Below are 12,428 nucleotides of genomic sequence, written 5' to 3' on the forward strand. Positions count from 1 at the left end.
GAGCGTTGGGGAGTCGTAGTTCTGATTATTCTTCAACGCCTGAAGGGTTCGTGGGCGCCATTTTGCCGCGCCCGACCGCTTTTACCGCGCGCCTACAATTTCCTTTCCAATGAGAACAACCGCGGCGGACGAAGCGCGTTGTGAACCGGCCGGTGCTACGTCTGAATATCGAGCTTCCACCGTCTTCCTTTTCGTGCAAACCATCCTGCTCTGACTCCGACGGGCCTTATCCTTACTGTGCTATGAACCGCTATCGAAATGCTCCGGGGCTCCGAGCCGGGCCTAGCAAAGCTTCTGCGACAACTTTATGCCAAAAATGCTTGAAACGAGATATGTGGCCCTTGCCTTGTTGCCGATTGGTGCTCGACTGACTTCTATGCACGGCATTACAGCTATGAATGCAAAGCAACGGCGCAGGAACGCCCATATACGGCTCGGCCATCACGGACCCAACAATTGCAGAACCCTCGGCTGATGCCTAAGCTCACAACCGAGGTGCCTACTGATTTACAGAGGACGTATGTTGCTTGTGTTTGCCTCTTTATTTGTTTTCTCCCCCCTCACCCAAATTGGGGACTAACGTGGAGATTAGGACCGGCGTGGCGGACGAGATACTCGCAAAACGGGAGGAGGAGCGTGGCCGGAAGAGAGATCATGACAGCGAGGATATGGAAGGCCGCCATGGGCACTCTCCGAAGCGAGCGAGGTCTCTATCATCGGATTCCGCAAACTCGATCTCAACAATATCCACCAATCGGTCCGCGTCAGCGTCGCCAGACCGCCACAGTAAGCATGGCTCCCATACCAATGGCCACCGCAGTTCAGCATCACCACCTCATGGTGATACTCGAAAGAGAAGATACAGCGACTCTTCGGACGGCTACTCCGCAAAGGGGTACTCTTCAGGCGCCAGGCACCGATCGAGGTCCAGAGAATGGACCGATGACAGGAACATCCGACGACGACGCCAGGAAAGCAGCCCCGGGCAACGTGGAAGAAGCCGTGATTCGGAAAGGCATGATTCTCGAAAAAGAGACCGGCGCAGCCAGAGTGTGGACCAGAGTCGGATCGCAATAGAACGGCGTTCCATGACACCAGATGCTACCTACGACCATTCACAAAAACGCTCTTATCGAGATCGAGAACCGCTACAAGGGCCTCCGCAACCATCGCAGCCTGGACGATCCAGGCAGGAACCCAGGGCGCGCGCAGGACCACCTCGGGAACGAAGCCTAAGTCCATATAGCAAACGTCTTGCATTGACTCAGTCTATGAATCTGGGACGGTAGATCCGGACAGTGTCTAAAAGCGAACGGTTTTTTTTATTCCAGATCTTATGACGGGTAATCTGGCCATTGGCGCAAGTATGGCTCGGGCGAACAGACATGGCCAACTTCTCGTTCCTTAGCTATCACTGGAACATCCTGTATTAATAGCATATCCATACATTCCGACGTGCAAAACATTTTCAGCGCTTTTTTTGTGTCTGTAAAGTACCTTCGACCCCAATCAGACGCCCCAGACCAACAGAAAAGAGACGAGCCGGACTTAATGGACATGAGATAATCAAAGATCATAAAAGTTACAGTAGCAGAAGGGTCAGACAGTGACCGCAGTTCTGCAGTATAGGGTATCACTTCAAATCGTATCCTCGTCGTTGTCTTCCTGCTCCCGGATATGGATTCCCTCCACCAGAGCATCACCTTCGATGCCCACTTCCTCCCCTCCGTCGCCATTCGAAGTTGCGCCCCGTTCCTTCGCCACGCGCTGTGCAGTCTCTATTCGCTGTCGTACCAGGCGGGCGATAGCATTCTCCGTCCGCACGTTGAGAGTAGTCAGCTTCTCGTCCAGATCCCGCCGCAGATCCCAATTGGGCTTCTTCGGCTGCAGCTTGAACAGGTCGATGGGCTGGTCGGCATCCTCGTCTTTCTGAGCTTGTTCCTTCACAGCCTCCGCGATCTCGGCGGCCTGGGTTTCCACCGTCACTTTCCCCTCTTGCGGACCTTGCTCGAAGCCCAATTTCGGTCCGCGGGTCTCGGCGTCGTAATTGCGGCCGGAGAGGAACGTCGTTGTCACATCGGGGCTAGAGTTGTCTTTTGCATCGCCACCGGCACCGGTATCTGTCGAGTCCTCCGGCTCGGGTTGCTTGCGTTTAAGCGCGGCGAGCTTGGCCAGGCGGGCTTTGCGGTCGTTGGAGGCCGCATCCAGCGAGGCGTGGCTCGACGACATAGTATGAAGGTAGGTTGAATGTAAAAGGAGGGAAAGAGAAGAAGCTGAAGATTCGGATTAGGTGGAAGATTCACAAAAGCGACACAGAAGAAACCCCAACGTCCTCCGCTCCTTGAAAAAGTTGGAGGTGGGTGATGATGTTTGAGCGATAACGATGGGGCGCGCCACACTTTCAGCCACAGCAAAATCGGGCGGTCTCTATCTTGTCTTCAATCTTTCCGATCGACCGCGTCGCCAACACTGAACTTCTCCCAGCAATTTGCGCCCTTTATTTTGCCCTCGTCAGTCTTCGATGCAAGCGATCGCGGGTCCCTGAATGTCATTGTGTCCGCATCAGCTGGTCCGCCCCCGCCTCCAGGCTCTGTTTTCGGCACCATGTAGGAGCCCCGGCCGCTGGCAGCGGAGCTTGCGGACACCGAATACGCGACATGCATTTCAATATGTGTCGAATCATACCTCGGCGGCCTCACAACCCGGCGGAGAAGGGCACACCTTTGCAGATCTCACCGTCGAGCAGTTGAAAAGCAACCGCGAGCAACCCAAAGGTTCAGACTCGGACTTGAACAAGCGACAGAATCAAAATTGGAGATCGGGAAGAACAAAATCTCAACGGCAGTTCGGCCGTCGCAACTCCATCGACCAAGAAAATGAAACAAATCAAGATACGAACACAGATAGTCGGAATCGCCAGCCCACCGGTCGCCCTCAGCGTCGTCGCAACGATACTAGCCCGCGATTAGTGTCTAAAAGATCTGTCAAGAGGATAATGACCTCGGATGGTCTCAACACTAGACACGCAACCTCTGTACTTCACAGACTTAACAACGAGATTCAACGTGAGAAAAGAGTTCTCAACAAGAAATCGGTGGCTCTGGCGACAAGTATTCGTGGAAGGGCGATCTATTCTTCAAAAGGCATGGGGCTCTCGACGTGGCACCGTGCGTATGAAGAGATCTATAAGGCCAAACATTACCAGCGTGAAGTCAACGACATGAGCGTCATACCGTCATTGGACAAGGATGGGCTAGCCATGTTGGCTAAGATTCAAGAAGATTGCAATGGGCAGTTTCGAGAAGTTTGGCAGGCTAGCCATCGAGATGTCAAAGCTGCGCAATGGCAAGCCTTGGCTTTCTGGCTACTTCAGAATGATCCAAAGCTGTTTTTGGATTTTCTGGTGGTTACAATGAAGGGCAAGGAGAAGCCGGACTTTACCATGGTCACGGACTGTCTTCTATATGTTGACAACTTCTACTACGCAGAGCTGAAGAATTGGGAAACTGGCCCTCGCTCACATTCATACTCGTGGATGATCGAGTATTGCCTGCGTCCGAGCACTTGGCCCATAATCGCACCGCCGCAAAAGGGCATTCGGCTCTATATTCGACGAGCCAGGCCGTACGGTGTCCGATTGGCTTTCCGTACGATGAAAGCAAGGAAGATCAAGTGGAAAGCGGAAACACAGCTGTGCCTAGTGAACCGGTTTACCCAGCTTGGAGATGCTGATCGAGCGTTGAGTGCTCTGAAACTCGTCCCAAGGCTTAAGGATCCTGCCTTCACAATGAACTCTCAGGGAGTTCTTCGCCACTGCTGCAAGCTGTTGACTTTGGACACCGTCGAGGACAGCGAAGATGGGCGCAACTTCCGGATCCTCCCACAATTGCTGGAGATGGGTGTTCGACCTGACCGGGACATGATGAACGTCGTGCTCTCCAACGCCTTCAAAACCGGCGACCACCAGCTTGGCGCTGACATGCTTCAATTTATGACCAGCCAAGACTACACTTTCGACTCTTATACCTACGTCACTCTTCTGACTGATGCGGTTTCCCGGGGAGACCAAGCCCGGGTGCACGAATTGATCAACGAGGTCGATGCGCAAGAAGAAATCCGCAAGAATCCATTCGTCGCCAACAAAATCTTCCACTCCCACTACGTCTTTACGGCTAAGCATATGGATGTAGATTCTGACCCCTCTGGTGTTTTCTACTCGATGCTTGATATGTACAACAAACTTCATGATATCACGCCGCTCAAAGAGCTCCTCATCATACCCCCTCACTACAAGCCTCAGGATGAAGGGCCAAAATCACCCCCAACTCCTATGGCCCTGTACATTATGATCGCCACATATTTCCGCTGCCGGAGCCGTGTCTCGACTGTGCAACGCATCTACCACCGATTCCACGAGCTTGTCTGTCAGGGCCATCCTACCATTGCCCCACTGGCTGCGACTGATCACACATACAATGAGTTCCTAATTGCCCTTCGCAAGAGCTCGCGTGCTCTGCATTCCTGCGTCCGGATTGTGGAAGATATGCTTCATCCCCCGACTGGCACGGCCATCGAGCATACAAAGCCGAGTTACCGTACTTGGGCGATTCTTCTGAGCGTTTTTATCTGGCACAGGCGAGCGGCTGCAGCAGAAAAGATCAAGGAGATGATGGCGAAGCACAAAGTCCACTATAACGACGTGACCTGGAACCTCATCATCAACGGCTACGCCAACGCACAGAAAGTGCCAGAGACTGCTGCCGCCATGAAGGCCATGGAAGCGGAAGGATACGCCCTCGACTCCTATACTATGAAGTCCCTGCGCTACCTCCGTGACCCGGAGCGTCTCTGGGTTGCTGTGGACGAGCTTGATAATGCCACCCAGGAGGCAGACACTGTTCACTCCTCTACGCCACACCGTCCTGCCATTATCGAAGATGTGTTGCGCGAAGAGCTCATTGAGCAAGGCTTGCAGAAACTTGGCGACAAGAAGAAGTCCAAGGCGTGAGATCGGATACCCTTTGATTTTGTTCATTTCTGTGTCTTGATAGTGTATTTTGCATGTGGCCCTCGTCGGCCTATCTGGGAGCAAGCGTTGGTTTTGCCATTTGTGTAAATTTGGCTCTCATGTACTATACATAGAATCGTTATGAATTTTGGAATTTCCCGTGCGCTTGAAGCAATAGGTCATCGCTGTAAATGACTGGAGAACCCCCGATCCGTTAACATCTGTCCTATCACGCTTTGGATAGATAAATAGGTCTGGCCGCCTCTCTTCCTCTCATTTCGTTCCGTCACTCTCATAACCAGGGAAGTGAGAGCAGAGCGCTCAGCCACCGAAGAAGATAGAGCACTGCATGAAACATCAACCGGTTAGTATATATTCTAAGCGACTGACAGGTCCGCGGTAGTCTTACAGCCATCAGGAAGCAGCATATGCTGACATATGGACTGAGTCGTTCTCCTACTCGAGCACACTTCCAGAATATCCCAAGCAGCCTATTCCAACCAATCAGTCTTTTCGTTCCCCGCTTCTATCACTCCGATCACCCTGGGACGGAATCCTACCCATTCTGGTTCCGGTCCATGATACCGGGCATAATCGAGTGGGCATAGGTACTCGTGCAGATGATAAGAAGAATCACTAGGAGCAGTGATTGGAAGTTAAACAGAGCCGACTAAGGTACGTCTCACGGTTAGCCATGATGTCGTGGATGCGAAAGTACACAGTATGCCGACGTGGCTACATGTGCCTGAACAGCCGTTGGATGTCCCTCTCCAGGAACTTGTGACATTTTAGAACTCACCATGTTGAATTGCAGGTCTACCTGCTCCGCGAGAGAATCAAAGGAGGCAGAAGCCGAGGCGCGAGCGGGTGTTGAGAGGCAACAGCTGTTGGCTGAAACTCACCCTCGCCCGCATTCTGCCCGCCATGTCCGCCAGGCGCACGGCCCATACGCCTTGGGGCGCTCCTCAGCGCCTCCGCTGGCGCCCGTCGCCAACTACGCAAACTTCAACTCCATCGCCTCCGCCTCCTCCTGGACAAGCGTCGCCAGCTCCATTAACAACCTTACGCTTGTCTGAGTCGATTCATCTTCATCCCGAGCTCAGCCCGCCGTGGCCGTGGAGTCCACACGAAACAGAGCTTATCTGCGCGGGCTATCATCCCGGCTATAAACCGCCGGCACCGCCAGCGCCCACATCCAAACCTGAAGCTTCCTCAAAGAAACGCGCACGCAAGCTCGGAATGGCAGAACCTCGTGCTCGTGCCGCTCGGCACAAGGGCCAGATGAACTTTTCGTCTGAGCGTATGTCTTCCAATCATTCTAAGTTCTATCCTGACCAGTCCTGCTAACATACATACCGCCCCAGTCCGCCTTCTCCTCCTCGCCTATGGCGACCCCAGCCCACACCCATCATTCCCCTCCGAGCCCCTCCCTGAAACAGTTCGCGTCCTCGACGAAATTGTGACAGACTTCATTCTGGAACTCTGCCACGGCGCGGCGCAGGTCGCGCACCACGCGCGCCGACAGAAGATCAAGGTCGACGACTTCCGGTTCGCGCTGCGCCGCGACCCCAATAAGCTCGGTCGTGTGCAGGAGCTCCTGCGCATGGAGCGCGAACTCAAGGAAGCGCGCAAAGCATTCGACCAGAATGATGATCAGGTTGCTAAGGACGCGGGGAAGAAGGGTCCTGCTCCGGTGGAAGATGATGGCGCGGAGAGCGTGGCGGGTACAACAACTGGGAAGAAGGGTAAAGGGAAGGGGAAAAGGGCAGCGGCGCCAAGGAGGGGGTCTGATGCTACAGAGGAGTCGGTTCCGAAGAAAAGGAAAACTATCGGGTGAGAATGAGTTTTCTGGATACTCTTTGAGTAGTAAAATCATTATCGGCGTTGCGGGCCTGCTTCTTTATTATTCTATCTGGAGTTATGGTGGTCATATTACTTGGACAGACAGGAAATACCCATGGATAATACAATGACAAGACTTTTCTTAAAAATTGTCTACAGGGCAGATTGGACCCCTCCAGAGGCAAATAAATCCTACAGCTCTGCATATTACAAGCAGTTGGGTTGTATTTGGCCTTCCTCGTAGGATCACCCTTCAGCTAGAACAAGCTGTATAGCACCATGATGGAGGTACCTATCTTTTTCCACAGTAGCATTAGTACCAGGCATATAGGCATATTTCCCTGTTCCCCTGCGTGGTATGGTCAACCACTTTTCTTGGAGGAGTATGCTCATCTCGCACATAGAGTAGAGTTCATGGGTGTCATGATAGTCACCAGTTTACGATAAAACCAGAAGGTCAGGACTGCATACTGTATTCTTCCTACAAGATTCTGCTAAACTGTGGCTGGAAGGGTCAACCTGCTTCTCCCTAGCTGGACCAGGACCTCAGTTCTATAAAAAAAAAAAAAAAAAGCCACGACATAAGGTTAGGAGCATGTATCTACTGTATATATCAAGTAGAAACGAAGCTTTTTCGATTTGGGGTAAAAAAGGGCAAAAAGCTAAGGTCCTACCGCGATTCGAACGCGGGTTGCCTGAAAGGGAGTGGCCCGGTTTTCTGGAAGCTCAAAATCAGGAATGATAACCTCTACATCATAGGACCGTACCATCCGACCATCGGAGATAACGCTCTAGATGCCCGAATATTTGTGCTATATCAAACAAACCACCTCATTCCTAACTTGTCCTATACCGTTTAGGAAGGTAATTGTCGACACGGTCAGTGTAAGTAATCGATCGGTACATTCCAGAACAAATCATGCCTTGCAGTTGGTGCCTGAACCTTGCAGTTGCTATTTGAATGCCTCGGTGCCTCACCACGAGGTGGTTAGGATCCCATCCCTTCTTTCAGATATGCGGCACAAACCTGGGGTTTCATGTCCTCATTCCATCTACAAGGGGCCAGAAACTGACCCTGAGTCTCAGGGATTAAAGCCAAAGCATTCGCACGAATTTGGACCTTTTTCTACGTATTACAGAGAGCGTCCTTGATCCCGAATAATTGCCGACTATGCGTCAACTTTCCATGTCACTTTTCATCAAAAAGCTCCGTGCCTCATATTCTAGAGATGCTGATAGCTCTACACCATCGTACAGCGTTGTGGATGATGACCACAAGATCTATGCCCCAAGCTCTTGTGAAAAGGGTACCACAATCAAGCCAGAGAAGCCCAAATGCGAACTATCGCTCCCCTCAGCTGCAGGTAGCGGCGATGAGAGGGCGGTAAGTTTGTTACTCGACAAAGGTGCCGATATCAACGGCAAGGATGAACGAGGAAGAACACCGCTGGCAATAGCTGTCCAGGAGGGACATGAGGCGACAGTCAAGCTGTTGCTGGACTGCGGCGCCAGCCTCGAACCAAGAGACCACCAGAGTCGCACGCCGCTCTTTTGCGCCCGAGACCCAACGATTGCCAAACTTCTGCTTGACAGAGGTGCCAATCTCGAAGCAAGAGATGAGTCCGGCCGGACGCCATTATCGGTAGCGGCAGAGCTGGGGTATGAAGGAGTCGCTAAGATCCTCCTGGACCATGGGGCCAATCCTAACCACAGGGACCTGCAGAACTTGACACCATTGTCATGGGCAATCGACCAATGTCAAGAAACGGCCATCCAGCTGCTTGTTGAGAACGGTGCCGATATAGAACAGGAAGACAGCTTTGGGCGAACACTATTGTTGGTGGCTGCCGAGACGAAACGAATGTGGGCGGCGAAGATTCTTGTCCATCACGGCGCCTTTTTGGAGGCTCGAGACCAGGAAAACCGAACCCCACTGCTATGGGCGGCCCACAATGAGCATGCAGAAATGGCAAAGTTTCTGATCGACAAAGGTGCTCATATAGAGGCCTGTGATGAGGCAGGCCGGACCGCGCTGCTGCTGGCCGCAGAAGCAAGACATGTTGCGATGGTGCAGCTGCTGGTTGAGACGGGCGCTTTCCTTGAGATCGCAGATCAGCATGGGCGAACACCACTGCTATGGAGTGTTCAGTATGGGGAGTCTAAGCTGATTAAGTTGCTGCTGGAGAGAGGCGCTTGCTTGGAAGTGGAGGACCATAAGTACGGGCGAACGGCGCTGGGATGGGCTGCGCGACGAAACCACGTATCGGTGGCGAGACTCCTACTTGATAAAGGTGCCGATGTGGAGTCTGAGGACTACCATGGCCAAACCGCATTGTCGTTGGCTGCGAAGGCTGGCAACGAGGAAGTTGTTGGGCTTCTTCTCGAGAAAGGCGCTTGCATAGAGACCGAGGATCATCACGGTCGGACAGCGGCATTGTGGGCCGTCATAAGTGGTCACGGGGGCGTTGCAAAGCTTCTTGAAAGACCAGCCATTGCTGATAAGACTTAAAAATAATAAGCTCCACGTGGGGAAACGCAGCTAACACGGTGTGGATTGAAAACTCCAAAATATAACTCCGAACGGCTCCTCAAGCACTTTGTGGCCGACATTTAAGTGTGAAATGTACATATATCGATTGGTTTCAAGGCAATGCTCAGAACCGAAGCAAACCATCCAGTTCCCCAAAACAGATTCCCGTGCCATTATTCCCAGGTAATGGACGGTTCGTCGGGGCGGATATAGAGGGTTTCGACGTAGGTAAGACACCAGAGGATGATGTTCTATGACCTGCCTCGTGAATCATGGTATTGGGAGTTTGTTGAATATCGGGGGCTTGTGAAGCACGGCTGGACGAGTGTTTGTTGGCGGGACAACTCTTTTTCCGATTAGGGCTGTGCTCGTCATCTGTAGAAACAGCACGCTTCCGATTATTCTTAGCCTCATTTTCTTCACCTTCCCCATTTTCCCCAGGAGGAATCAGCCTCATCATTTCCGAGAACATTGAATACACTGCGCTCCATCGCGGCACCTCATGGTCGATTCCATGCGGCAATGGCAAATCATATTTGGGGCGGGGGGGCTCATCGGAGGCCTCATCTACGTATTTTCGCACCCGTCTGTAGTTCGACAAAAGTTGAACAGTTAGCGTCATTGGTTTATTGACCCAGTAGTAAACCGGAAAGCGAAGCAATACCTGACCGGTCGCTCCCTCGGTACGCAACGTTGGCCTTCTCTGAAGCAATAGGTGCATTGATGATGACTCGGGCTCATGACACATCGCTTTTTTCGAGAATAGCAAGCTTCACAGGCTTGAAAAGCTGCATTTCTTGAATGCGGACTGTAAGCGTTGGTGGGTGGCGGTACCCCATGGGGTTTTTTGAGTTCCCGCATTTGTTTGTGGGTTGTCTGCATGGCTGGAGGTGGGAGGATTGAAGAACTGGGGAAAATGGGGAAAGATCCGGGGTGCAAATTTATTGCTGGGGGACTACGTTCGAATTAATTTTAGAATGTGGAGTAGAATATGAAGGGAGTCGAGGGTCTTATCGAAGAAAATAGGCCTGGGCTGCCCGACTAAATAGTCTAGAAATTACCGCGGGTAGCGGGCCCGCAGAAGATCCATCCTAGCCGCAAACTTCCGAGTTTCCACTTGCAGAGGGTGATGATTGGCAGGTAGGTGGAAGCATAACGTGGAACCCGCCTCCCCAATGTAAATCCGCTAAACCAGACTAAGACTTCTGCGGAAAGTCTATACAGAGCACATCTGTGGATTTCGATAAGAAGCCATGGCCTTTCTTGAGCACGTGGCGAAGTAGGCCTCTTGATTAGCACCGTGGCGATAGTTCTTGTATTTTCTATGTCAATGTCATCCAGCAATGATCATCGTGAACTTGCATCTTTTGGCTTCGTCGTACGCATAGTTCAATAAGGAGTCCTTTGAACTAAGCGATCTTTCTCCCTAATGCTCGAAGGCCTGCCACTGAAGCGGGTGTTCTGTCCCTGCGTTTGTCCGAACTAGACGGCTCTTGCTCTAAAATGATCGCAATACTCGCTCCTGCTTGTCCTTAAATAGGATACAATAACTCGGCAAGTACGGGGAGCAAGAGGTCCGAATGTTCGCCTAAATAAGAGATCTTGGTGAGACGTATTGGCGTGCATAAGATAATGTGAATTTCGGTCTCTTCGTGCTGGGGCACTCCGGATCACCTTGTGATAGTGACCGTTGAGTTCAAGCTTCCCGTCGACTCGCTCATAGTAGATACAATTTTTCTTTGTCCAAGGCTATTCCTCCAAGAACACTGGGGTATAGTATGTATGAGTCTAGATAGGCTAGGTCGGAAGACACCTCTTCCGTCTACTTCCGCTATGTGCGAGCGCCAAGATTTAGCGGCATATTATGAACTGTCTGAGCGGTTTGAAAACAGTGTCGTTGGTCTCGGACCCGTGTAAAAAATGGATGGCAAGGAGCGGCTCTGTAAAAGTCTGGTATGGTAGCATTTCCTCAAGCGCCAATGAAGAGGTAACTATTCTGCTGTTAGGACATGCCCGACAGCAGTCCATAGAATTCAACCTTGCATTTCCTTGAATATGTGGCACTATAAGCAGGCCGATTCCATCCACACAGACAGAAAATGGGTCTGGAGGTTGGAGCGAATAATGTGCACCAGCTTCTCAAAGGATACCTGGATGCTTCCATACGGGGCTTCATCGGTGGAATACCAAGGTATTATTGATAGACTTGGTTCATTCTGTACATCGGATAATTGCCCAAAAGAGCAGTCCCAATGGTGGAAAAGGGTTCTCGTTGCAAGGGAGAGTGTCCTCACCTTGCATCCCAGCAGGAAGAGGGAGCAGAAAGCATGGGCAAACGATGCAAAGCTCTTCTAAGTACTTGAACACATGGTCGATAAGAGCAAGCTGTAGACGATGTGCAGCCCCACGCTTCCATTAGAAGTCTCTAGCGTGATCAAGGGCCCTGGGTTCTCTCGCTTCGATGACAAGTGCAGCGACAATGACTCGTTCATCTTTAATATAGTCCCACTTCGGGTATTTCTGTTCCCTGCCCCATCTTCTAAGCCGAATTCAAGCATAGCTAGATACGCACACACAAGCATATTACCGATGTCCAACAGCCAATTTGGAGGACAGCTGTTCGGCCACCCGTTTTATTGAGCGGTACTAAACACGGTGAGCGCCGGGGGAGGAACTTTTCTAAGTCGTAGACGAATATCCCCTGCCCGCTGAGAAAAAAGGCTCACCACGTTGCCAATAACTGAATAGCTTACCCACCAGCCGGTTTTGCTATCAAAGAAGCAGGATGTCCTTTTCGCCAGCCCACAGCAACACCTAGACTATCGAGGCGCACAAAACGGCACCGTTGGAATTAAACCAGGAACTTTGACGGCATATTCGCCGTTGATTGGAAATACGGCACCGAGGTTCTCCACTTGGACCAATATAATTGGATTCACATTGTCGGCCGTCACCGTAGCCAAAATGGGCATGAATGACCTGAATCCTTGAAGTGTAAGATTTCCAACGCCGACCTACGAGGTAACTTGGTTTGATATTGTGGATGTT

The 12,428-nt window shown here is 51.6% G+C and overlaps 6 protein-coding genes across 6 annotated transcripts; 4 read left to right on the top strand and 2 right to left on the bottom strand.

Moving 5' to 3' along the window:
- Positions 1-474: 474 nt before the first annotated feature.
- N7482_007534 (uncharacterized protein) lies at positions 475-1,236 on the top strand (the record flags this gene model as incomplete). The annotated part of the gene is made up of 4 exons (XM_056689659.1): positions 475-518; positions 593-895; positions 972-1,050; positions 1,099-1,236. 4 exons carry the CDS (start codon positions 475-477, stop codon positions 1,234-1,236), a joined length of 564 nt encoding a protein of 187 aa, XP_056542088.1.
- Positions 1,237-1,638: 402 nt separating this feature from the next.
- On the bottom strand, positions 1,639-2,229 carry N7482_007535 (CCDC12/cwf18 family protein; the record flags this gene model as incomplete). The annotated part of the gene is made up of 1 exon (XM_056689660.1): positions 1,639-2,229. One exon carries the CDS (start codon positions 2,227-2,229, stop codon positions 1,639-1,641), a length of 591 nt encoding a protein of 196 aa, XP_056542089.1.
- A 316-nt stretch (positions 2,230-2,545) lies between these two features.
- N7482_007536 (pentatricopeptide repeat protein) lies at positions 2,546-5,008 on the top strand (the record flags this gene model as incomplete). Its single annotated transcript, XM_056689661.1, has 1 exon — positions 2,546-5,008. One exon carries the CDS (start codon positions 2,546-2,548, stop codon positions 5,006-5,008), a length of 2,463 nt encoding a protein of 820 aa, XP_056542090.1.
- A 924-nt stretch (positions 5,009-5,932) lies between these two features.
- On the top strand, positions 5,933-6,845 carry N7482_007537 (putative transcription initiation factor TFIID subunit 13; the record flags this gene model as incomplete). Its single annotated transcript, XM_056689662.1, has 2 exons — positions 5,933-6,308; positions 6,373-6,845. The coding sequence occupies 2 exons, from the start codon at positions 5,933-5,935 to the stop codon at positions 6,843-6,845; spliced, it is 849 nt and encodes a 282-aa protein (XP_056542091.1).
- Positions 6,846-8,036: 1,191 nt separating this feature from the next.
- On the top strand, positions 8,037-9,359 carry N7482_007538 (ankyrin repeat domain-containing protein; the record flags this gene model as incomplete). The annotated part of the gene is made up of 1 exon (XM_056689663.1): positions 8,037-9,359. The coding sequence occupies one exon, from the start codon at positions 8,037-8,039 to the stop codon at positions 9,357-9,359; it is 1,323 nt and encodes a 440-aa protein (XP_056542092.1).
- A 145-nt stretch (positions 9,360-9,504) lies between these two features.
- On the bottom strand, positions 9,505-10,262 carry N7482_007539 (uncharacterized protein; the record flags this gene model as incomplete). Its single annotated transcript, XM_056689664.1, has 2 exons — positions 9,505-9,967; positions 10,045-10,262. The coding sequence occupies 2 exons, from the start codon at positions 10,260-10,262 to the stop codon at positions 9,505-9,507; spliced, it is 681 nt and encodes a 226-aa protein (XP_056542093.1).
- Between the last annotated feature and the right edge of the window lie 2,166 nt (positions 10,263-12,428).

The sequence above is a fragment of the Penicillium canariense genome (assembly GCF_028826845.1).
Source record: "Penicillium canariense strain IBT 26290 chromosome Unknown utg000004l_segment0_segment0, whole genome shotgun sequence".
NCBI classification, from domain to species: domain Eukaryota; kingdom Fungi; phylum Ascomycota; class Eurotiomycetes; order Eurotiales; family Aspergillaceae; genus Penicillium; species Penicillium canariense.